At 44.6% G+C, this 25,752-nt stretch overlaps 2 protein-coding genes across 3 annotated transcripts; both read right to left on the reverse strand.

Moving 5' to 3' along the window:
* Positions 1-2,121: 2,121 nt before the first annotated feature.
* On the reverse strand, positions 2,122-8,450 carry LOC310830010 (vomeronasal type-2 receptor 26-like; the record flags this gene model as incomplete). 2 transcript variants are annotated; one of them, XM_083709376.1, is made up of 4 exons in its annotated part: positions 6,089-7,164; positions 4,857-5,084; positions 3,650-3,776; positions 2,122-3,025 (listed from the first exon to the last, which is right to left on the reverse strand). In XM_083709376.1, exons 1-4 carry the CDS (start codon positions 6,878-6,880, stop codon positions 2,127-2,129), a joined length of 2,046 nt encoding a protein of 681 aa, XP_083565502.1. In that variant the 5' UTR covers positions 6,881-7,164. The 2 variants fall into 2 exon arrangements, with proteins under 2 accessions (XP_083565502.1, XP_083565503.1); XM_083709377.1 differs by lacking the exon at positions 4,857-5,084 and adding an exon at positions 7,871-8,450 and having other exon boundaries at positions 2,127-3,025; positions 6,089-6,943.
* A 3,861-nt stretch (positions 8,451-12,311) lies between these two features.
* LOC310830267 (vomeronasal type-2 receptor 26-like) lies at positions 12,312-18,686 on the reverse strand. The gene is made up of 4 exons (XM_083710019.1): positions 18,051-18,686; positions 16,258-17,112; positions 13,831-13,957; positions 12,312-13,215 (listed from the first exon to the last, which is right to left on the reverse strand). Exons 1-4 carry the CDS (start codon positions 18,360-18,362, stop codon positions 12,317-12,319), a joined length of 2,193 nt encoding a protein of 730 aa, XP_083566145.1. The 5' UTR covers positions 18,363-18,686; the 3' UTR covers positions 12,312-12,316.
* Between the last annotated feature and the right edge of the window lie 7,066 nt (positions 18,687-25,752).

The following is a 25,752-nucleotide window of genomic DNA, read 5'->3' on the forward strand; positions in this document are numbered from 1 at the left end:
AACAGAGGACAGGATGTGAGAAGCAAGTGCACCAATGATAAGCTCACCTGGCTGATAGTACTTGTGAGGGATATGGAGGTGACTGATGCTCCGATTGGCATTTGACATATTCACCATTTGAGGCAGCAAGAAGATTAACAACATCAAGACTGCCATACTAGGAACAATACATTTTCCTAGACAGAGATTTCCCTGTTTACATCTAATCAGCATTGGCATTAGAAACAGCCTCAGTACAGCAGCTTGCCTTAAATGGCACTCTCCGAATGCACCAGCTAAATTCCCAAAACCTAGGATCCAACTGCAGGGGAAAGCTCACTAAACGAGTCAGCAGCACCTCAGCATTTGCTGGGGATGACAGAGAGGATTTAATTCTTTTTAGACTGATATCCTGGAAGTCTATGGAGGTCTAATCAGAAGCAGATTATTACCATGTAATTGATAATAACAGGGGAGAGAATAATGATCCCTTTGCCTCAGCTGGTCCATTGGAAGAAGCAGAGACAATGATCCACACAGAATAATCCCTCAGCAACCTCCTTCAAGTGTTTTCAAGGCATTGTAATGAGGGGGGAGCAGGAACAAGCCTGTTGCCCCTTCCCCTCCATTGCATCCCTGCTGCCAGTTTCATCACCTACTGTGTTCTCAGAAGAGAGCATCTGCAGCTTTCTCTACTTACTGTACTTTCTTACACAATCCAGAACCCTAAAAGTTGTCAATCACTCAAGTGAGTCTGCGCAGGTAGAAAAAGCTCCTTGCTGGGAATCAACAAGGACCTCTGACCTGCAGCAGTTAGGCCAACCAAGCCTCTCCATTGGGCTCATGGTCCAAACCACATTCACATGTCCATCAGCTGATGTTATGTGAGGCCAGGCATGGGGCAGGTAAACCCATGGGGCCAAGATGAATTCTAGCCACTGGAAAGGAACAATTGTGAGCAGACTCTGAGTGACTTCAAGGCATGGCTGTGATGATGGACATACGGTCCGTTGGGCCCTGTCTGCAGGCCTTTTTAGGGCCCCTAAATATATTCACCTAAATAAACAGAGAATTGTAGAATTGAAAGGAGCCCCCAAAGGTCATCAAACTCCACCCCCTGGAATGCAGGGATCACAACTAAAGCATCCGTGACAAGCTGGGCGGGTGACATGAGGAGGATGCAGCAGGAAGGGCACATGCCCATCGTCCTGACGCCCTGCCAGCCCCACGCTGCTTTGAGGGGCTGGGATGTGGGATCGGACCTGCAAAGCAAAACAGGGCTGGCATGGGTGTATCCCATGGAATTTCTGTCCTGGCTCTTCTTCAAGTACTTCTTCATAAACGCAGAGAGCTGCATGTACAATTCTGAGTTCAGAATAGGTATATGTGGCATCTGTCACTCTCTCTGGGAAGAGGGGTATTTCCCTCATAGCATAGGGATATTATCTCCTGATGCCACAGATATGCCAAAGGGTTCTGTCCTGGGCCTGTTCTTCTCATACCAGACCAATCTCATTTCTTTTCTTTTTTATGGCATTACAGATGTGGTGGATCAGGAGAATGCTATGGTCACAGTCTATTTTGAGTTCAGTCAGGCTTTTCTCAAAGTCCCCCATGATATTTTCATGAGGAAGCTGGTAAAATGTGTGCTGAACATGTGCAGAGGAGGGCAGCCAGGAAGATGATGGGTAGGAAACCAAGCCTTATGAGCAATGGTTGAGGGAGATGGGTATGTTTAGCCAGAAAAAGGAGACTGAGAGGAGATATTGATACCCATCTTCAAATATCTCAAGGACTGTGAGATGGAAGATGCAGCAAACTTGTCTCTTGCTACAGAGAGTAGGACCCAAACCAGTGGATTCATGTTACAAGAAAGGATGTAGGTGGAGTTTCTGGGCATCTCCACACTTTCCTCTGTAAAATTGGTGTTTTTTTTTGTGTCCACAAGAGTTCCTTATTTTTCCAATTGTGCCTTTGGGCCCCCAAACATGCGGACCACATCTCGGGGTGGGGGAGAACCATCTGATTTTTTTTATGCACATAAGTACTTCAACAAACAAATAAAATGAATTCATATCAAGGAGTCAGCAGCAAAATCATTACCCATGTTCTGGGGTAACGGAAAAGAGTGACAACAGGATATTTTGCTATTTCTTCTTTATTAACTGCTGTTTGTCATTCAGATCAGGCCTCAATATGATAATGTAGCATTTGGGGGCAAAGATGGATCCCAGTAAACCAGCACTAGAGGCCAAGATGGAGAAGATCTCCACAGCCACCATGTGTTTTCCCTTGGAGCTCAGGTAGACTGGAACAAAGGAGATCCAAACACTACAAAATAACAACATGCTGAAGGTGATGAATTTGGCCTCATTAAAGCTGTCAGGCAGTTTCCTGGCTAAAAATGCTACAACAAAACTGACAATGGCCAGGAGGCCCATGTAGCCCAAGACACAGTAAAACATGGCAGCTGACCCTTCATTACATTCCAGAATAATTTCTCCCCTCACAGAGTGCTTGTCAAAATGGGGGAATGGGGGAGAGGTTCCCAGCCACACAGTGCAAATACCAGCTTGGATAATAGTACAAGTCAACACAATGGCGCCTGCCAGTCTTTTCCCCACCCATTTCCTCATTCTGGATCCGGGTTTGGTGGCCATGAATGCCAGAACAACGGTGATGGTTTTGGCCAACACACAAGAAACAGTCACTGTGAAAACCACACCAAAAGCCATTTGTCGGACAAGGCAGGTCACTCTGTCTGGTCGGCTGAGGAAGATGAGGGGACAGAGAAAACAGAGAAGGAGAGACAGGAGGAGAACGTAGGTGAGGTCCCGATTATTGGCCCTGACAATCGGTGTGTCCTGATGCTTCATAAAGATGGCGAGGGACAATATGGTGAGCAAAGAGGAAAATACGGAGCCCAAAGCTAAGCTCATCCCAAGCGGTTCTTCCAAAGTCAAGAAGCTGATGGACTTTGGAATGCATTGTGTTCGGTTCCTGTTTGGATAGTGATCTTCTGAGCATCCGACACAGTCATTCATGTCTGAAAAGAAGAAAGGATTCCCTTTAAGGGGACAACTTGAGAGTAGGTATGCATCCTCCTGGCAGTATGGGACTTACCAGTTGGATGTGCAAGAGACAATCTTTTTGAGACACAGGAGCAAGTAGCATGGGGAGAAAGGGCTGTGGACCCCCCTGCCCCAGACAATGATCTCACAGTCATTTGCCGGGACAGTAATGGGGTGGGTCTGGACAGCAGGAGTCCTGTCCTCTGCTGGTGCACTGCTGCAACTCATCTCCATCACCACCCAGGTAATCCAGTGATAGAAAACCTCTGGCCCATGAAGCCAGTTAAGCAAGTTCCACCTACCGGCCCTGTACCTGATGTCATCTCTGATGTTAGGTGTAGGGCAGGTAACAGTGTGCTTTGTAAACCCCAACCATCATATGATCATTTGGGCTTGCAAAGCACCTCTTTCAAAATGCTGGGCCTTGTTGCTGGGCCATCAGCTGGTTGCAATGAAGAGCTCCACGTCTGTGAACTTCAATCTCTATGGAAATCAAAACTACATCAATAGCAGCAACTGTGACCCCTATTCACACTGCCACAGATCCTTCAGAGGAAATCTAATATGACACATATCGAAAGCTACCTAATGTCTCCTACCTTTCTGGTATGAAATCTTGCCTTCTGAACACGGAGTACAGTCATAGCAGCAGAATTTCTCGCCTTCCTTCTTTTTTCTCCTAGTACCAGAAGGGCAATTTTTGTTGCATTGAGAGAGGGGTGGGACCTGTGAATTTTAATTAACGATAAGGAAATGTTCAGCACAGGGGAAATAATGGACATTTGAAGAACCTGAATTCCATCTTCTGGGCTGCAAGGGATCAAATGGATGGGAGAAATGGCCTGCTGAATATTAAGAGAATTTTGAAAGCAATGAGCTGTCAACAGCCATTAATGGCATGTAATGAGACAGAAAATGTTTTTGTGACTCTGAAAATGAAGTTATGGCCATTTCAATGTGTTTTTTAAAAAATATAAATCAAAAGGAAAGAGGGAGGGAGGGAGTTTACCTGAAGACTAATATTATTATTATTATTTGGAAAATTAATTTCTTATAAAACTCAAAAGGATTTAAAATAGAGTTGGAAGGATGTTTGACATCCTGATTTAAATAAGCAGCTACCATATACACTGTCAGGTTCCTTCTGTTTTTCCACCTGAAAAAGCACAAATATTGGGGACTGAGAACCCCAGACTAAATACACTGGGCCAAGAGACAATTGTAAGACAAGTTAATGAGCCTCAAAAACAAGGATATTACTGGGCTCTGCCAGACTTCTGCTACTATATCCTTAGAATTACTAGCCTCCAAACCAGGCATTCTCTACAGAAGTCTGCCTCATCTGTCTCCAGGCTCAGCTCCCTTTCCTTTCTCCCCAAAGAAATTGGTTGGCGGTTAGGCTTAGGTCACACTCTGCTGGCCTAGAAATCTTTAAAGAATGTGCTATACAGGGAAGTGGAAGACCAGGGTTCAAATGAAACTCATTGGGTGACCTTGGGCCAGTCACTGCTGCTCCCAGTCTACACTGCCTTACAGGGTTCTTCTTAGGAGAAAGCGGGAAGTAAGCACACGGCCTTGAGCTCCTTGGAGGAAAGGTGGACTAAAAATGCAATAAACAAACAAGCATATAATAATAAACTTTGTCCTGGCCTGCTTTAAGACATCAGAGCCCTACAACATTCATAGAGGTTTTCATAAACAACAATAGAGGAAAAATAGGGGATCCATGTCTCCGGTAGGCTTCAAAGATGCAAGCATCACATTTAGGACACACTGGAGTTGCAATTTGCTGAAATCATGCCCCACCTGGTCAAAACTCCTGTGCCACACCATTTTGTCTTCATTGATGGAAAACTCTTTTCCTGGAGGAGCATCCAATTTCATCCATCCAACCTTCATTCTGATGAAGGAGTTATTTGGGAAAGTGACCAAGTTGGTAATATCAAATCCAGCTTCTAATTCCCTGTTCTCACTAAAAGACACTTCTTCTCCCGCACTGTTGTTAAATGAGACACTCCTAAGAAATGGGTGGAACTGCATCGAGATGGCAGGAAGAGGACAATTGTTTTCAAACTCAAACTTATCTTAGGTTCAGCATCGCCTTTTAAAGTGCCATTGCCTCTTCCAAGGCAGTAGACAAGATTTCATATAATCACAAAATAATAAAAATAGCAGTAATAACGGCAAATTTTGATCTATAGGGGCTCCCAAAATCTACTGCTGAGCACTTTGTACTGCTCACTCTAGAATATAGCTATAACAGAGATAATCACCAATAATTTGAGATTTTGACAAGGACTAGACACGTTTTATATGATTTGGCATATACAGCAGAACCAGCATTTTCAAAACAACCCCCCACAAACCTGGCAAATCTGGAACTATGCTTGGTGATCTGATAAAATTGGACTTAATTTGGACTTTAAAGTCTTTATTTAGCTCATGTGCAACTACACATCCTACCTGCCTATTTTTCAGTTCAGTTATTCATCTTTCAATTTTTGACTGTTGTTAAAATTGTTCTCTTTGCTTTAAAAACAATATAAAATGAAACAATAGTCAAAAGATATACAACAACAACAACAAAAGAGCCATTACCTGCCAAGGCTGGAATTTCTGAAGCTGCGGTCTCCATCTTCTCACAATTCCTCTGTCTTTTGCCCTGGATCTGTACATGGCATAATGCAGAACATGTGCCACAACATAGACGGCATTGTAGATGCTGTAGCTGTGGCCAGTCATGCTCATCTCAAAGCCAGACGATGGGAGAACCACAGCAGAACCACCGTTTTCAAAACAACCCCCCACAAACCTGGCAAATCTGGAACTATGCTTGGTGATCTGATACAATTGGACTTAATTTGGACTTTAAAGTCTTTATTTAACTCATGTGCAACTACACATCCTACCTGCCTATTTTAGAGTTTGGCTATTTTTCTTTCAATTTCTGTCTGTTGTTAAAATTGCCTTGTCTTTGCTTTGTCAGCAATAAAAAATGAAATAATATTTATATATATATATAAAAAAAGAGCCATTACCTGCCAAGGCTGCAATTTCTGAAGGTGCGGTCTCCATCTTCTCACAATTCCTCTGTCTTTTGCCCTGGATCTGTACATGGCATCATGCAGAGCATGTGCCACAACATAGACGGCATTGTAGATGCTGTAGCTGTGGCCAGTCATGCTCATCTCAAAGCCAGACGACGGGAGGGTGTCCAGCTTCTCCTGTCCAGTGCAGGGTTCACTGAACTCAGTACTGGATTTGGAAAAGAAACAGTAGAATGTCTGCAGCCAGAACTGCTGAAGAAAACCATCTTCACCTGCCATGAAAGGATTGAGGGAGCGAAGAAGGGTCTTGAATCCTTGCACCTCCTTTGAGTGCACTGTGAAGCAGATGGAGCCATGAAATGGTTGCATACTCTGGCTCATTTGAAAGGCCACTGCTGAGAAATCCAGTTGCGCAGTCATAATCCATACCTTCTCCATAGATGTCATGTTTTCTGCACCCCCTGCCGCTAGCCATAGTTGTAAAAAAAACATGGACTTGGCTTCTCCATAGACAATGACAGCATTGGATTTGCTTTCCGCAATCATGTAATAGGTTTGGAGCCACTGGGGAATCATGTCATAATACTCTTCAAAATATGAGCCTTTTGGAGTTCTCTCTGCAAAGGCCAAGCAAATGCCTCTCTGGAAAAACAGAGTTTGCAGGATTCCCATAAACTTCTCTCCACTCTCACTATCCGCAGCGAGCAACCCAACCCACGTCCAACCAAAGTGAAGAAGTAACTCAACAATCCCAGTGTACTGATGGGCTTCATTGGGCACCATCCGGTAGAAGGGAGTGGATTGCCTTTGACCAGCATCCTCTGGGGCGAAGGAGCCATAAGTGAGCTAGAAGGAAACGGATACTTAATTCCCATTAATGCAGTAGAAACATTATGTGTGGATAGCAATGATGAAACCATAGCGCTTTGGACCCACTGTCTTAGTAAGCCCCTCAGGGAATGGGCAGATGAGGAGGAGTGGTGGAGAGCAGCACCCTAAGAACCTACCACAAAGAAGGAAGGGGGGAGAGTATGGTGTGGCGGTTTGATATGGGTCACACCCGGGAAGGAAAATAATAGGTGATGAAGAACGGGGGCAAGGTAGCAGTAGACAGAGACAGGAATCAGATGCGTTAGAAACAGTACAGCAGCCAAGTGACATGGTGTCACTGAAGAGATTGTCAGAGCCCCCTCCTTCCCAAAGGACCAGATGTGTTCTGTGTGTCTCAGAGCAGAACCCAAAAGAGAATTGTTCTTAGCAGCCACCATAGGCAGCAGGAGGGGTCTGATTTCTAGGAAGCAATGGCTGGTTTGGTGGCAGCTCAAGAGTGAGAGTGTACTTTCATGTCTTCCTGTGGATTAAAGTAATAGAATATAAATGCTCTCTCTGTGTCTCTGATTTCACTTGGAAGATAACCAGTGAGCTGTTGACAGCACCAGTGACAGCCCCAAACTGTCCAGGTCAAATCAATTAAGGTAATGTACAAGCAACTGATGAGCAGCCTCAGTAATTCATCCTGGTTGGAGTCTACCTGAGGCCGGCAGACCAAACTGTTCGCATACATAGACTAGGTGTGTACAACTGTATCAGCAAAATGTTCCATTCATACCCTCTGAAGAACATGCAAAGGCTGGAAAATGGATGAAGGCGAATGAAAGCTTTTATTGAATACAATCTGAAATTGTCAAGAGGGCTATGATGGAATGCAAAACTTCTCTCAACAGGACAGGACAGAGGAAAGAATGAGGGGAAGTCACCATGTTTGACTCTTACCTGGGGAATCTTGTAGACACCTAAGATGGCTGCCATGTGGAGGGAAATCTCAAAGTCAAGTCCCCCAATGACGGCCCTCAGGTTTTTCTGTTTGTCACACTGGTAGTTGGGTACAAATCTATAGTGTGTAGAGACCAGCTCCAAAGTGGCCCAGTAGGTCATCCGTTCACTGAAGTAACTATCAAAGATGTGGAATCCTAATGTGACATTAGGTAATATATTGGAATTCTTGTTGATTTCCTTGACTGCAAACACCAAGGCCAGAATTTGCTGATAGTATTTTGGTACAACACTGCAATGAGAGTTGGACATCAAAGCGTTTTGCTGTGTACCATTTTTTGTCAATCTGTTTAAGGAAACTTAGGTTCCCTGCCTTTTAGTGCTAGGGAGCAACAAGGCAGCTTACAGGCAGATTTAATTAAACCAATAAAGAATTTGTTTTAAAAACACACACAGCAAAACTGCATCGCACTGTTTACTCAAGTGAAGCTTGAGTTCCACTTAGTTTGCTAGATCCTAATAAGCCAGGTGTCCTTCAGCTTATATTTGTGAAGTTTGTACTTCCTGACTAAGTGCAGAACCTTACATTTGTCCCTATCGAAATTCATTTTGTTAACCCAATTCTCCAATCTGTTAAAGTAATCTTGAATCCCGATGCAATGGAGCAATTCGTCGGACTTTACCGTCATGGCAGAGTTTGAGTTCCAACAGATATTGGGGAAGTTGAGGTCTCCTATGACCACTATAGCTCTTCTTTTGGAATGCTTCATAGTCTACTCTAGGAAGGCATCATCCAAGTCTTCAGTCTGGCTTGGAAGTCACTGTTATTTCTCCCTCCTTCGATTTTAACCATATACTTTCAATCACCAATGGGGTGGGGGAGCTTGGGGGTGAGAGAGAAACACACCACCCAGAACATAATGTGGTATCTCACTGGAAGACTAATCTTTCTTTGCTTCAAGAAGCAATGCAGAAGCAAGAAGAAGCAGCTAAGCCAAGTCTTCAGTCTGGCTTGGAGGTCACTCTTATTTCTCCCTCCTTCGATTTTAACCATATCCTTTCAATCTGTTTTCCATGCTCCAGGTCATGGATTGATCCACAAGTGTCCACATCCTTTACATATAATGCTCCTCCTCCCATCCTGTTTGGTCTACAACTTTAAAACAGATTGTCCCTCAAGTCCTACATTTCAGTCATGAGTCTCATCCCACCAGTTTTCAGTAATGCCTACTAACCTAATAGGTCATATTTGCCATCCTGTATTAAAAGCTCCCATTCAGCTTGTTTCCCATACTCTGTGCCTTTGTGTAGAGAAAAATGAAACTACTTATACCAGGGAACCTTCTATTGCCTGTTATGTTTTGACAATTACTGTGTGTACTTTTGGGTGGGACGCGGGTGGCGCTGTGGGTTAAATAACAGAGCCTTGGACTTGCCAATCAGATGGTCGGTGGTAAAGATTCTGAAAAAACTAATGGTAGAGCATCTGGTTATGATACAGGTGGGCCTGGGGCAGACCCCTGTCTGAAATCCTGGAGAGCAACTGCTACTCAGTGTAGACAGGCCTGAGCTAGGTAGACCAATGGTTCCTACTGGCCGTTCACCCATTTCCTGTTGACATCAGAATGCTGGGCTCTCTAGATTATGACACCCCTGTGACTGGTCGTGGCCATGGCTCCTCCTCTCCGTTATGCCAGTGTGATGTAGTGCTTAAGAGGAGTGGACTCATAATCTGCTGAACCAGGTTCGATTCTCCGTTCCTCCATATGCAGCTACTGGCCGACCTTGGGCTAGTCACACTTTTCTGAAGTCTCTCAGCCTCACTCACCTCACAGAGTGTTTGTTATGGGGGAAGAAGGGAAAGGAGATTATTAGCCGCTTTGGGACTCCTTAGGATAATGGTAAAGCGGGATATCAAATCCAAACACTTCTTCTTCTTCTGGAAAATGGGGTGGGGAACCTTGGGGATGAGAGAGAAACACACCACCCAGAACATAATGTGGTATCTCACTGGAAGACTAATCTTTCTTTGCTTCAAAGCTGGATCCTAGATAATCCACCTCATTCCTACAGGCTTGACTAGAAATTTATTGTCTGGCTTGATCATTTTAGATGTTAAAATTCAGGTGAAGGGGAGGGTTAAGTCTAAGACTGATCCTATGTTCTGTGGGAGGAGGGGATATTTTGCACCCCTCCCTATAAGTAATAAATCCAGATAGCAAAAATAATTAGGAAGTATTTCTGAGCCCACATGGTAATTTAGGAATTAATATAATATGGGAAGTGAAAAATTGAAATACTTACAATGGATTAAGAATCTGATGGATGGATGGCCATTGTATGAAGGTTTCATAGTCAACAGAGGACACGATGTGAGAAGCAAGTGCACCAATGATAAGCTCACCTGGCTGATAGTACTTGTGTGGGATATGGAGGTGACTGATGCTCCGATTGACATTTGACAGATTCACCATTTGAGGCAGAGAGAAGATTAACAGCATCAACCCTGCCATACTAGGAACAATACTTTTTCCTAGACAGAGATTTCCCTGTTTACAGCTAATCAGCATTGGCATTAGAAACAGCCTCAGTACAGCAGCTTGCCTTAAATGGCACTCTACGAATGCACCAGCTAAATTCCCAAGTCCTATGATCCAACTCCAGGGGAAAGCTCACTAAACGAGTCAGCAGCACCTTAGCATTTGCCGGGGGTGGCAGAGAGGGTTTTAATTCTTTTTAGACAGGATTCCTGGAAGTCTATGGAGGTCTAATCAGAAGCAGATTATTACCACGTAATTGATAATAACAGGGGAGAGAATAATGATCCCTTTGCCTCAGCTGGTCCATTGGAAGAAGCAGAGACAATGATCCACACAGAATAATCCCTCAGCAGCCTCCTTCAAGTGTTTTCAAGGCATTGTAATGAGGGGGGAGCAGAAACAAGCCTGTTGCCCCTTCCCCTCCATTGCATCCCTGCTGCCAGTTTCATCACCTACTGGGTTCTCAGAAGAGAGCATCTGTACCTTGCTGTCCTTACGGTACTTTCTTACACAATCCAGAACCCTAAAAGTTGTCAATCACTCAAGAGAATCTACACAGGTAAAGAAAGCTCCTTGCTGGGAATCAACAAGGACCTCTGACCTGCAGCAGTTAGGCCAACCAAGTCTCTCCATTGGGCTCATGGTCCAAACCACATTCAGATGTCCATCAGCTGGTGTTACGTGAGGCCAGGCATGGGGCAGGTAAGCCCATGGGGCCAAGATGAATTCTAGCCAGTGGTAGAATTAGACTGGAAAGGAACAATTGTGAGCAGACTCTGAGTGACTTCAAGGCATGGCTGTGGTGATGGGCAAATGGTCCGTTGGGCCCTGTCTGCAGGCGTTTTTAGGGCCCCTAGATATTTTCACCTAAAAAAATAGAGAATTGTAGAATTGGAAGGGGCCCCACAGGTCATCAAGCTCAACCTCCTACAATGCACAAATCACAACTAAAGCATCCGTGACAAGCTGGGCGGGTGACATGAGGATGCAGCAGGAAGGGCACATGCCCATCGTCCTGACGCCCTGCCAGCCCCACGCTGCTTTGAGGGACTGCGATGTGGGATCGGACCTACAAAGCAGAACAGGGCTGGCATGGGTGTTTCCCATGGAATTTCTGTCCTGGCTCTTCTTCAAGTACTCCTTCATACACACAGAAAGCTGCATGTACAATTCTGAGTTCAGAATAGGTATATGTGAAATCTCTCACTCTTTCTGGGAAAATGGGTATTTTCCTCCTTTTCATTTTCTCCTCATAGCATAGGGATATTAACTCCTGATGCCACAGGGGTGCCAAAGGGTTCTGTCCTAGGCCTGTTCTTCTCATACCAGACCAATCTCATTTCTTTTCTTTTTTATGGCATTACAAGTGTGGTGGATCAGGAGAATGCTGTGGTCATAGTCAATTTTGAGTTCAGTCAGGCTTTTCTCAAAGTCCCCCATGATATTTTCATGAGGAAGCTGGTAAAATGTGATCTGAACATGTGCAGAGGAGGGCAGCCAGGAAGATGATGGGTGGGAAACCGAGCCTTATGAGCAATGGTTGAGGGAGCTGGGTATGTTTAGCCTGGAAAAAGGAGACTGAGAGGAGATATGATACTCATCTTCAAATATCTCAAGGGCTGTCAGATGGAAGATGCAGCAAGCTTTTCTTCTGCTACAAAGAGTAGAACCCCAACGAATGGATTCAAGTTACAAGAAAGGATGGAGGTGGAGTTCCTGGGCATCTCCACACTTTCCTCTGTAAAATTGGTGGTTGTTTTTTGTGTGTGTGTCTACAAGAGTTCCTCAGTTTTCCAATTGTGTCCTTGGGCCCCCAAACATGGGGACCACATCTCGGGGTGGGGGAGAACCATGTTCATTATCCATGTTCTGGGGTAACAGAAAATAGTGACAATTGGCTATTTTGCTATTTCTTCTTTATTAACTGCTGTTTGTCATTCAGATCAGGCCTCAATATGATAATGTAGCATTTGGGGGCAAAGATGGATCCCAGTAAACCAGCACTAGAGGCCAAGATGGAGAAGATCTCCACAGCCACCATGTGTTTTCCCTTGGAGCTCAGGTAGACCGGAACAAAGGAGATCCAAACACTACAAAACAACAACATGCTGAAGGTGATGAATTTGGCCTCATTAAAGCTGTCAGGCAGTTTCCTGGCTAAAAATGCTACAACAAAACTGACAATGGCCAGGAGGCCCATGTAGCCCAGGACACAGTAAAACATGGCAGCTGACCCTTCATTACATTCCAGAATAATTTCTCCCGTCACAGAGTGCTTGTCAAAATGGGGGAATGGGGGAGAGGTTCCCAGCCACACAGTGCAAATACCAGCTTGGATAATAGTACAAGTCAACACAATGGCGCCTGCCAGTCTTTTCCCCACCCATTTCCTCATTCTGGATCCGGGTTTGGTGGCCATGAATGCCAGAACAACGGTGATGGTTTTGGCCAACACACAAGAAACAGTCACTGTGAAAACCACACCAAAAGCCATTTGTCGGACAAGGCAGGTCACTCTGTCTGGTCGGCTGAGGAAGATGAGGGGACAGAGAAAACAGAGAAGCAGAGACAGGAGGAGAACGTAGGTGAGGTCCCGATTATTGGCCCTGACGATCGGTGTGTCCTGATGCTTCATAAAGATGGCGAGGGACAATATGGTGAGCAAAGAGCAGAATACGGAGCCCAAAGCTAAGCTCATCCCAAGCGGTTCTTCCAAAGTCAAGAAGCTGATGGACTTTGGAATGCATTGTGTTCGGTTCCTGTTTGGATAGTGATCTTCTGAGCATCCGACACAGTCATTCATGTCTGAAAAGAGGAAAGGATTCCCTTTAAGGGTACAACTTGTGAGTAGGTATGCATCCTCCTGGCAGTATGGGACTTACCAGTTGGATGTGCAAGAGACAATCCGTTTCAGACACAGGAGTGACTAGCATGGGGAGAAAGGGCTTTGAACCCCCCTCCCCCAGACAATGATCTCAGTTGCTTGCCGGGACAGTAATGGGGTGGGTCTGGACAGCAGGAGTCCTGTCCTCTGCTGGTGCACTGCTGCAACTCATCTCCATCACCACCCAGGTAATCCAGTGATAGAAAACCTCTGGCCCATGAAGCCATTTTAGCAAGTTACACCTACCGGCCCTGTTTCTGATGTCATCTCTGATGTTAGGTGTAGGGCAGGTAACAGTGTGCTTTGTAAACCCCAACCATCATCTGATCATTCGGGATTGCAAAGCACCTCTTTGAAAATGCTGGGCCTCATTGCTGGGCCATCAGCTGGTTGCAATGAAGAGCTCCAAGTTTTTGAACTTCAATTACTATGGAAATCAGAACTACATCAATAGCAGCAACTGTGACACCTTTCACACTGCCACAGACCCTTCACAGGAAATCTGAGTTATCTGAAAGCTCCCTAATGTCTCCTACCTTTCTGGTATGAAATCTTGCCTTCTGAACACGGAGCACAGTCATAGCAGCAGAATTTCTCCCCTTCCTTCTTTTTTCTCCTAGTACCAGAAGGGCAATTTTTGTTGCATTGAGAGAGGGGTGGCACCTGTGAATGTTAATTAACCATTAGGAAATGTTCAGCACAGGGGAAATAATGGACATTTGGAGAACCTGAACTCCATTTTCTGGGCTGCAAGGGATCAAGTGGATGGGAGAAATGGCCTGCTGAATATTCAGAGAATTTTGAAAGAAATGAGCTTTCAACAGCCATTAATGGCATCGAATGAGACAGAAGATGTTTTTGTGGCTATGAAAACGAAGTCATGGCCATTTCAATGTGTTTTTTAAGAAATAAAAATCAAAAGGAGGGAGGGAGGGGAGGGAGTTCACCTGAACAGTAATATTATTATTATTTGGAAAAATACATTTCTTATAAAACTCAAAAGGATTTAAAGTAGAGTTGAAAGATGTTTTGACATCCTAAGAGATTTAAATAAGCAGCACCTGTATACACTGTCAGGTTCCTTTTGTTTTTCCACCTGAAAAAGCACAAATATTGGGGATTGAGAACCCCAGACTAAATACACTAGGTCAAGAGACAATTGTCACACAAGTTAAGCAGCCTCAAAACGATGCATAGTGCTGGACTCTGCCAGACTTGAGAATTACTAGCCTCCAAACCAGGCATTCTCTGCAGAGGTCTGCCTCGTCTGTCTCCAGGCTCAGCTCCCTTTTCTTTCTCCCCAAAGAACTTGGTTGGAGGTTAGGCTTAGGTCACACTCTGCTGGCCTAGAAATCTTTAAAGAATGTGCTAGACAGGGAAGTGGAAGACCAGGGTTCAAATGAAACTCATTGGGTGACCTTGGGCCAGTCACTGCTGCTCCCAGTCTACACCGCCTTACAGGGTTCTTCTTAGGAGAAAACGGGAAGTAAGCACACGGCCTTGAGCTCCTTGGAGGAAAGGTGGACTAAAAATGCAATAAACAAACAAGCATATAATAATAAACTTTGTCCTGGCCTGCTTTAAGACATCAGAGCCCTACAACATTCATAGAGGTTTTCATAAACAACAATAGAGGAAAAATAGGGGATCCATGTCTCCGGTAGGCTTCAAAGATGCAAGCATCACATTTAGGACACACTGGAGTTGCAATTTGCTGAAATCATGCCCCACCTGGTCAAAACTCCTGTGCCACACCATTTTGTCTTCATTGATGGAAAACTCTTTTCCTGCGGGAGCATCCAATTTCATCCATCCAACCTTCATTCTGATGAAGGAGTTATTTGGGAAAGTGACCAAGTTGGTAATATCAAATCCAGCTTCTAATTCCCTCTTCTCACTAAAAGACACTTCTTCTCCCGCACTGTTGTTAAATGAGACTCTCCTAAGAAATGGGTGGAGCTGCATCGAGATGGCAGGAAAAGGACAATTGTTTAAAACTCAAACTTACCTTATGTTCAGCATTGCCTTTTAAGGTCCCATTGCCTCTTCCAAGGCAGTAGACAAGATTTCATATAATCACAAAATAATAACAATAGCAATAATAACAGTAAATGTTGATCTCTCTTTCCTCAGTAGATTCCTCCGTATAGGACTAAGCCACACTGTATATGTATTTCAAAGCTTAAACGGGACTTCTAAAATCATCATGCAAACATCCATGAAGTTCAATACAGAAAGGGTATAAATGAAAGAACAAGAAAATGGGGGGAGGGTTAAACTGAGGGCAGAACAGGCAAAAAAGATGTTCCTGTTAAGACTCTAGTTGAGATAGAAATTGCCATTGACAATATCACACCTAGCTGTTTTGAAGAGCTTCAGCTCAGGTGAGTGGGTTGTATCCGATTTTCTCAGAAATTATAAATATTACTATAAAAAGATGGTTTGTTGTCCAAAATGAATGTCACTGTGTATTTCTGATGATACCATTGTAAATATGTTGCCAAAAAAATTGGCAAGATTAAAGTGGCAGCATTCATAGTAATTGCAACTCAATAGAACACAACCCAAAAATCTTATGCTGGACACTTTGTACCACTCACTCTGGAATACAGCTATAACAAAGATAATCACAAATAATTTGAGATTTTAACAAGGACTAGACACGTTTCATATGATTTGGCATATACAGCAGAACCAACATTTTCAAAACAACCCCCTCCCCCAAAACCTGGCAAATCTGCAACTATGCTTGGTGATATGATACAATTGGACTTAATTTGGACTTTAAAGTCTTTATTTAACTCACATGCAACTACACATCCTACATGCCTATTTTACAGTTTGGTTATTCATCTTTCCATTTTTGTCTGTTGTTAAAATTGTTGCCTTTGCTTTATCAACAATGTAAAATGAAGTAGTAATTAAAAGATATACAACAATAACAAGAACAAAAGAGTCATTACCTGCCAAGGCTGCAATTTCTGAAGCTGCGGTCTCCATCTTCTCACAATTCCTCTGTCTTTTGCCCTGGATCTGTACATGGCATCATGCAGAGCATGTGCCACAACATAGACGGCATTGTAGATGCTGTAGCTGTGGCCAGTCATGCTCATCTCAAAGCCAGACGATGGGAGGGTGTCCAGCTTCTCTTGTCCAGTGCAGGGTTCACTGAACTCAGTACTGGATTTGGAAAAGAAACAGTAGAATGTCTGCAGCCAGAACTGCTGAAGAAAACCATCTTCACCTGCCATGAAAGGATTGAGGGAGCGAAGAAGGGTCTTGAATCCTTGCACCTCCTTTGAGTGCACTGTGAAGCAGATGGAGCCATGAAATGGTTGCATACTCTGGCTTGTTCGAAAGGCTACTGCTGAGAAATCCAGTTGAGCAGTCATAATCCATACCTTCTCCATAGATGTCATGTTTTCCGCTTCCCCTACCACTAGCAATATTTGCAAATAAAACATGGACTTGGCTTCTCCATAGACAACGACAGCATTGGCTTTGCTTTCCGCAATAGCATGATAGGCTTGGAGCCACTGGGGAATCATGTCATAATACTCTTCAAAATATGTGGCTTTTGGAGTTCTCTCTGCAAAGGCCAAGCAAATGCCTCTCTGGAAAAGCAGAGTTTGCAGGATTTCCATAAACTTCTCTCCACTCTCACTATCCACCGCAAGCAACCCAACCCACGTCCAACCAAAGTGCAGAAGTAACTCAACAATCCCAGTGTACTGATGGGCTTCATTGGGCACCATCCGGTAGAAGGGAGTGGATTGGCTTTGACCAGCATCCTCTGGGGCAAAGGAGCCATAAGTGAGCTAGAAGGAAACGGATACTTAATTCCCATTAATGCAGTAGAAACATTATGTGTGGATAGCAATGATGATACCATAGCGCTTTGGACCCACTGTCTTAGTAAGCCCCTCAGGGAATGGGCAATTGAGGAGTAGTGGTGGAGAGCAGCACCCCAAGAACCTTCCAGAGAGAAGGAAGGAGGGAGGGTATGGTGTGGTGGTTTGAGACGGGTCACACCCAAGAAGGAAAAAGGACCTGGGAAATAATAGGTGACGAAGAACCGGAGGAAGGTAGCAGTAAGCAGAGACAGGAGTCAGATGCGTTAGAAACAGTACAGCAGCCAAGTGACATGCTGTCACTGAAGAGTTTGTCAGAGCCCCCTCCTTCCCAAAGGACCAGATGTGTTCTGTGTGTCTCAGAGGAGAACCCAAAAGAGAATTGTTCTTAGCAGCCACCATAGGCAGCAGGAGGGGTCTAATTTCTAGGAAGCAATGGCTGATTTGGTGGCAGCTCACGAGTGAGAATGTACTTTCATGTCTTCCTGTGGATTAAAACGAAACCATTGAAGGGCTCTCTCTGCATCTCTGATTTCACTAGGTAGATAACCAGTGAGCTGTTGATGGCATCCCTGACAGCCCTAAACAGTCCAGGTCACATTAATTAAGGTAATGTACAAGCGACTGATGAGCAGCCTCTGCAATTCATCCTGGTTGGGGTCTACCTGAGGCCAGCAGACCAAGCTGTTCGCATACATAGACTAGGTGTGTACAACTGTATCTGCAAAATGCTCCATTCTTACCCTCTGAAGATCATGCAAAGGTTGGGAAATGGATGAAGATGGATGGAAGCTTTTATTGAATACAATCTGAAATTGTCAAGAGGGCTATGATGGAATGCAAAACTTTTCTCAACAGGACAGAGGAAAGAAGAATGAGGGGAAGTCACCATGTTTGACTCTTACCTGGGGAATCTTGTAGACACCTAAGATGGCTGCCATGTGGAGGGAAATCTCAAAGTCAAGTCCCCCAATGACGGCCCTCAGGTTTTTCTGTTTGTCACACTGGTAGTTGGGTACAAATCTATAGTGTGTAGAGACCAGCTCCAAAGTGGCCCAGTAGGTCATCCGTTCACTGAAGTAACTATCAAAGATGTGGAATCCTAATGTGACATTAGGTAATATATTGGAATTCTTGTTGATTTCCTTGACTGCAAACACCAAGGCCAGAATTTGCTGATAGTATTTTGGTACAACACTGCAATGAGAGTTGGACATCAAAGTGTTTTGCTGTGTACCATTTTTTGTCAATCTGTTTAAGGAAACTTTGGTTCCCTGCCTTTCAGTGCTAGGGAGCAACAAGGCAGCTTACAGGCAGATTTAATTAAACCAATAAAGAATTTGACTCAAACACACACAGCAAAAACTGCATCGCACTATTCACTCAAGTGAAGCTTGAGTTCCACTTAGTTTGCTAGATCCTAATAAGCCAGGTGTCCTTCAGCTTATATTTGTGAAGTTGGTACTTCTTGCCTAAGTGCAGAACCTTACATTTGTCCCTATTGAAATTCATTTTGTTAACCCAGTTCTCCAATCTGTTAAAGTAATCTTGAATCCCAATGCAATGGAGCAATTCGTCGGACCTTACCGTCATGGCAGAGTTTAAGTTCCAACAGATATTGGGGAAGTTGATGTCTCCTATGACCTCTATAGCTCTTCTTTTGGAATGTTTCATAATCTACTCTAGGAAGGCATCATCCAAGTCTTCAGTCTGGCTTGGAAGTCACTGTTATTTCTCCCTCCTTCGATTTTAACCATATACTTTCAATCACCAATGGGGTGGGGGAGCTTGGGGGTGAGAGAGAAACACACCACCCAGAACATAATGTGGTATCTCACTGGAAGACTAATCTTTCTTTGCTTCAAGAAGCAATGCAGAAGCAAGAAGAAGCAGCTAAGCCAGCTGCTGCTTGCTGGAAAGCCAGACAGGATGTTTGTGACTGTTGCCATGGCAAGAAAGGGGCAGTCCTTTCTCCGTACTGAGCACAGGATGTGAGCTCAGTGTGTGTTATATGACCTGTACAGGATGTACATGGGTGGAGTTTGAGTTTCTCTCTGTTGTTCAAAGAGTGCAGACATCTTTAACTGTATGGCTGCTAAAGACAGGAATAAAAGCATGTAGATACATTTCTGTCTGAGTCTGATTCCCCTCCCTGGGGATATGCAGGGAGGAGGAGAAGCAGTGGTGTGTTTTTCTCACAGTCTGGGAAAAATCGCCGATACGGACCTCAACTGTTTTTCCTGCCGGGAGTCGCGGGAGGGAGGTCAAAAGGAATTCAGCCGGTGCCTGGACAGATAGGCACATACCTCTGACCGAGCCAGAATTTCAACAATTGGTAGCAGAGCTGCTGGTTTCTCCGATCCATGGAAGTCTGCAGAAATAGTTGCAGAGCTGCTGTTTTCTTCGACCCATGGAAGCCTGAAGTGAAGGGCTGTTTTCTCTGCAGCCAGAAGCTGACCAGAAGAAGCTGACAGCCAAGCCACGGAGCCCAAGGAATGAGATTTTCGGGCTTAGAAGTGTGAATGCAGATTGATTCATTCTCTGCTTCAAAGGAGCAGCGTTTTGGAAAAACAGCTCTGAGTGAAAGAGGCCTGCATTCCAGACATTCTTGTGGTTTCCTGTCCAAGGAAAGGAATGCACTGTTGCTAAGCAACGTCGGCCAGTCAAGTGGAGAGTTACACGAGAGAGCTGGGCTATCAGGCTATGCCTCAGAGAGGCAAAAACAAAGCTTGTTTTGACTTACGAACTCTTATAAGGGACTTTCCAAGCAGCCAGTGTCAGAGCTGCCAGGTGCACAAGAGTGTAAACAAGCCAGCTATTGGATTTTAGAGGCTTGTGTTTGAAAGTTAAGGCAAAGGACTCAAAATGGATGCCAAGAAGGGGGGAGGTTTGCCTTCTCCACCCCTCCTGACCAATGACAATTATGCATCTTGGTCTATTAAGATGAAGGCCTTGCTGCAGAATCAGAGACTGTTTGGGGTGGTTGAGAACCCCATCCCTGCAGCACCAACGCGTGCTTGGGAGTCACAGAATGTGAAGGCCAGAACGGCTATAATTCTGTGTGTGTCAGACTCGCAGCTTATCCATATACAAGATTTACAGCACGCGAAAGAGGTTTGGGACACGCTGAGAAGGACACATCAGAGAGATGCAGGTTCTTCAGCGTTGCTGTATTTTGAAAAGCTGACCAACCTGAGGCTTGCACCTGATGGAGATGTTCAAGCGCACCTGACGGAAATGAAATATCTGCGTCAACAGATGGTGGAACGCAATTTCCGTCTGCAGGACGAAGTGTTTTGCTTCATCTTCAGCCTTAATCGGACTTACAAAACCGTTGCCAGTCAGCTGGGGTCCCTCCCAGCGAATGAATTGACTTCGGAGAGGGTCTTTGCCGTGGTTCTGAATGAACAGGACAGACTTGCTGCCCTGGAGGTCAAGGACAGGGGGAGACAAGAACGGAGTTCTGACACCCCCACTGCTACTGCTACTGGAGAAGACGCCGTAGCTTTGAACGTCGTCCGATGTTACAATTGTGGACAGACTGGGCATCTTCAGCGGAACTGCAAGAAGCCACGTCAGAACAAAGGAGCCAAGGGAAGCTCCACGAAGTCTGAGGCGTCAGGCAGAAGTCATGCCAAGTCACAGGCGAAGCCTGCAAAGGCTTTGATGTCGAAAGGAACCAAGCCAGAAGTGGAGAACGCTTTTGTCATTGACACGGGCGCGACGGTTCATATGTCCCCAAACAGACAGCTATTTTCGTCGTTTAAGAAGCAAAGCTTCGCTGTACAACAAGCCAACGGTCAAGAGCTAGAAGCGACCGGAATTGGAACTGTATATCTTAAAAGTCTGAACTTGACTATAAACAATGTTTATTTGGTTCCAGAGTTGAAGTACAATCTGCTCAGCGTTTCGCAGATTGCCAAGAAGGGACTAAAACTGTCCTATGATGATGAGAACTGCGAGATCTACAAAGATGGAGAGTTGTATCTTTCTGCCAAAGAGAAAGATGGACTGTATTTGTTGACTTTTGATCAAAGTGATTACATGAAATGTAATTCTAACATGATCTCTTTTACAGGTGTAGCCAAGAAGACGCCAAGCAGGTCGCCTCAAGGGTCGACAAGGCATTTCAGCGGGTGTATGCTGATGTGATTGGTCCTCTAGCACCATCTAGAGGCAATGCAAAGTATTACCTAATATGTGTTGATTCTTTCACAGGTTTTGTCTGGATTTATCTTTTGGAGAGACCAAAAGACGCCTTAGAAAGGTTTAAAGAGTTTTGTGACAAGGTTAAAAATATGCATGATGCTGACATAGATTGTCTTTGCACAGATGAGAAGCCAATTTTTCTTTTACAGGATTTCCAGAGGTTCCTGAAGAAGAAAGGGATAAGACACAAAATTGCAGCTTCCGAAGAAGCTTGGAAGAGATGTGTCTGTGTTAGGGTGAACAAAGAATTGCAAAAGGGAATGGAAGCGCAATTGCTTAGTTCACATCTGCCACATGAGTACTGGGCTGAGTTGCTAATATCGTTTTGTTATACGTGGGTGAGAAAGTTTTCAAAAGAGTTGGGAAGTTCTCCTTTTGAGAAACTGTTCCATAGAAAACCTTCTGTTGCCCATTTCAAGGTTTTTGGGTCTCATGTGAGGACAGAAGCTCCAGGTGGAGTAAAGAATGCCAGAGGCATTTTTGTGGGTTATGAAAAAGGTCTCTACAGAGTAATTTTGTCTGAATCTGGTCAGGTGATTCTCACAAAATTTCTAGAGAGTGCTCCTGAACAGGAGAGAGTGATTGCTCACACATTTCCCACAGGAGATGATGATTCTGATGATGATGATGTTGATCTTATTGAGTTCAGTAGTACTGATGATGACAGCGATAGCTCAGACAGCTCAGTTGTCACAGTCATTGAGAGGAAATCTCACACAATGACTAGACCCTCAGAGGAGGAGGATGAACCACTGTTTACAATCGGTACTGGTTCTCCAAAGAGTATAAAGGCTGAACCAGAAAGCAGAGAAGAGCAGCACCTCTTATGTAGGTCTGAGAGAGCAACGAAGGGTGTACCACCCAAGAGGTATTCAAAAGAGTTTGCCAACCTAGCTATTGCATGTGTTGCTGTTGTAAATGACCAAGGTCAGATTGAAGCTGTGTCTGAGTCAGAGACAAAGGCACAACAAAGAGTTGTTAACCAAGGTAATGCAGAAGCACTCATTCCTTGGAAGCCACACAACCAGAGAGGTACATTGGTAAAACCAGTGGCGGGTAGTTCCAAGGGTGGAACTGAAACAACAGGGGAATGTTATACATATAACAACTGTTTGTTTTCTTCTCTGGATCAAGCATTGCACGCTGCACGCATTGATTCTTTAGGGGGAGTATGTTACCATAAAGAAGCAATGCAGAAGCAAGAAGAAGCAGCTAAGCCAGCTGCTGCTGGCTGGAAAGCCAGACAGGATGTTTGTGACTGTTGCCATGGCAAGAAAGGGGCATTTCTGTCTGAGTCTGATTCCCCTCCCTGGGGATATGCAGGGAGGAGGAGAAGCAGTGGTGTGTTTTTCTCACAGTCTGGGAAAAATCGCCGATACGGACCTCAACTGTTTTTCCTCCCGGGAGTCGCGGGAGGGAGGTCAAAAGGAATTCAGCCGGTGCCTGGACAGATAGGCACATACCTCTGACCGAGCCAGAATTTCAACAGCTTGGGGGTGAGAGAGAAACACACCACCCAGAACATAATGTGGTATCTCACTGGAAGACTAATCTTTCTTTGCTTCAAAGCTGGATCCTAGATAATCCACCTCGTACCTACAGGCTTGACTAGAAATTTATTGTCTGGCTTGATCATTTTAGATGTTAAAATTCAGGTGGAGGGGAGGATTAAGTCTAAGACTGAGGGATTGTGAGGGGAGGCAAGATGGCGAACGGCACTTAGTCAGCGTGAGTGTGAGCTCTCTGACTTATTTTTATCTTTTATCTTTCAAATTTGTTTTAATGAGTATAGAAACCTATTAACTTTTAACCTTAGTTTTTAGTTTTAGTGTTAACTAGTAAGTAGGAGGACGCCTCTTTCTATCGCGGAGACAACCATTGACCCTGAAACTTGGGGCGGCTGCATGAAGAGAGAAATGACTAAGCAATTATACAGCCCTGCTTGTGGGAGAGGAACTGGGAAACGTACCAGAGATTCCAGAGATTTGGACGACACAGAGGAACTGAGATGCCTGCCTCTTGCTAAACAAACAAAACTTAGTGAATCTGAAAGTACAAAGGGTATTTTTAATATTCCGGTTTCAAACTCTTTCACACTGCTAGCAGAGATGAATGACGAGGAAACCATTGCGAAAGAACCTTTTGATAACCTGCCTATTAAACCTTCAAGCAATAATAATACTGGTATCCACTTGTATGACTGCACTAGAGCCCGTGAAAGTTGCATTGATGAGATACTATTTGAACACTCGACTACTCTGGACCTAGTTGCTAAAACAGTGGACTATATCTTTAAATACATAAAAGACATCTGAGGATCCTTGGAGAAGATTATCTCGCTTGTATCCCTAACAGGTAAAGACAGTTCCCCTGATGTACCACCTGAGATGAAACCCATACAAATGTCCAGAGCACCTCCTGTATAATTTCTCAAGTTGCTGGCAATCAGAAAAGTGAGCAAAGTGAGCAAAACAAGAAGGAACAACACTATGCACCTCCTTACAAACTGCTGCTACAAGCTACTAAAATCTGCTTAACGGTTTGCCCCTTTAGAGGCAAGGTGATAAACTGGCATTATAAGAGTGATATAAGGAGACACCTAGCGGAGCTCCTGGGGGTAACCCCTAGTTCTATTGACCTGAAGCATACTGACCATATTAGCAGCAGACCTCAGAGGCAGAGAGTGCTGCTCTCCTTTAAAACCAAAAAGCTCCCTGTACTTATTATGTCCTCAAGAAGCCTTCTAATTAACTATGGAATCCTTGCTACAAGAGTCTTTACCAATACCAGGATCTGCCCCCTCTTACCAAACTGCTTGTTCAAAAAGAAAGCAGACAAGTCTGAGGGTCTGCCAACTGCCACGACTCCAACTCCCCTGTCCGCAGATCTAATTAGCTGGACTGACACACACACACACACCCCGCCTCCACTGACAAAGGCTATACATCTGGAGAATTCTACGGAGCGTGAGTTACTTCTATCCTTCTCCCAATTGCCAAAACTGGAGCGAACAGAGATAACGGACAGACTGGACGAGTTGCTACTCTGTCTCCGTAACTCAGAAGATCATGTTCATGTAAATAAGATGAATTCCTCACCAATTGAAGAGCAGTCTACACAAGCCCAAGTGGAACCCGTTTTAATGACCTTTGATCTGCAACCTGGCTGTACACGGCCTCGGGATGTCAAGCCCAGGCAGGATACAGTGGAAGATTCGACAACCCTCTGGTCAAACTCGGAAGCTGTGGCAAGACTGAATGCTCTTTTGGAGGCAAACCAAAAAGGATGTCTTCCACCTGCCTTACACTGCATGTTCCCTACAGCAACCGCTGACCCAAAAGGTCCACCCCTCTCAATCTTAGAGCATACCTTAAATGCAGAGTCTATGGACCTGTCGTTAAGTGATACTCCCGTGCACCAGAATCCATCCCTGCAGCTACCAAAAATTAAGCCTCAATCCATGGCTGCTGCTGCGGTAAGTGGTGTTTGGAAATTGCCGGGTAAGCAAGCTACAATTACTTCCTTCTTCCAGCCTATTGCCCCCCCCCCCTCGCTGCATGCATCCCCAGGTGGATTCTGCCGTGCTGGTTCCGCAAGGCCCAGCATGACTCAAAGGGGTGACCAGGAGATCACTTACTTTCTTATCCTGGAATGTAGCTGGCATTAAACCTAAGCTGATGGACCCATCCTTTGTCGCCTACATAAAAGGCAGTCGTATTCTTTTACTGCAAGAGACCTGGGCTTGTGAGGGCTTCTCCTTATCAGGGTATAAGGGCTTCTACCTGAATGCACAACAGAATTCACTATCACCTGGTAGACCACAAGGTGGGTTGGCTACCTTAGTTTCTTTGGCCTTAAATCTGCAGGTGGAACAAATCGACATCCAGTCGTCATCAGTGCTGGGTGTAAAGCTACAAACAGCAGAGGAAGTGTTCGTGGTGATTAATGTTTATTTGCACCCAACCTACAAGATGGAGGGGAATTCAACTGACTCTTGAAACTCTCCTAGAGAAATATCCTGAAGCCACCTTTCTAGTTGCAGGAGATTTCAATGGCCGATTGTCTCACTCTGATAAATCATTATTTGCTAAATATAACAAATATCCCCCACTACCCATTTTAACCTCAGACCTTTTACCCAGGAACTTTAAAGACAGTGTTGCTACATACGCAGGTTTTAAATGTAGACAAACTTTGATGGCTCTTAATTTTCACCTTCTAAACGGAGCTCTCAGTTCTGATTACCCTGCCGAATTTACTTCTGGTCAGGCTCCCGAGCCTCTACCATAGATTTTATTTGGACACAGGTAGACCTAATTCCCAAAATTTCCAACTTTAGGGTGGTAACGAGGCTGGAAAGTGACCATTTTCCATTAGAACTCTCTCTGACCCTGGATA

Source organism: Podarcis gaigeae (genome assembly GCF_964106915.1).
Source record: "Podarcis gaigeae genome assembly, chromosome: 13".
In the NCBI taxonomy this organism is placed as follows: domain Eukaryota; kingdom Metazoa; phylum Chordata; class Lepidosauria; order Squamata; family Lacertidae; genus Podarcis; species Podarcis gaigeae.

What these genes read in the sequence shown, in the direction of transcription:
- LOC310830267 (XM_083710019.1), bottom strand. Translation starts at nt 18,362, where the DNA reads ATGTCCAACTCTCATTGCAGTGTTGTACCAAAATACTATCAGCAAATT. An exon ending in GTGTCTACAAGATTCCCCAG is followed by an intron (nt 17,113 to 18,050) that starts GTAAGAGTCAAA and finishes GTTTCCTTCTAG; the next exon opens with CTCACTTATGGCTCCTTTGC. An exon ending in AGAAATTGCAGCCTTGGCAG is followed by an intron (nt 13,958 to 16,257) that starts GTAATGACTCTT and finishes TAACATTCACAG; the next exon opens with GTGCCACCCCTCTCTCAATG.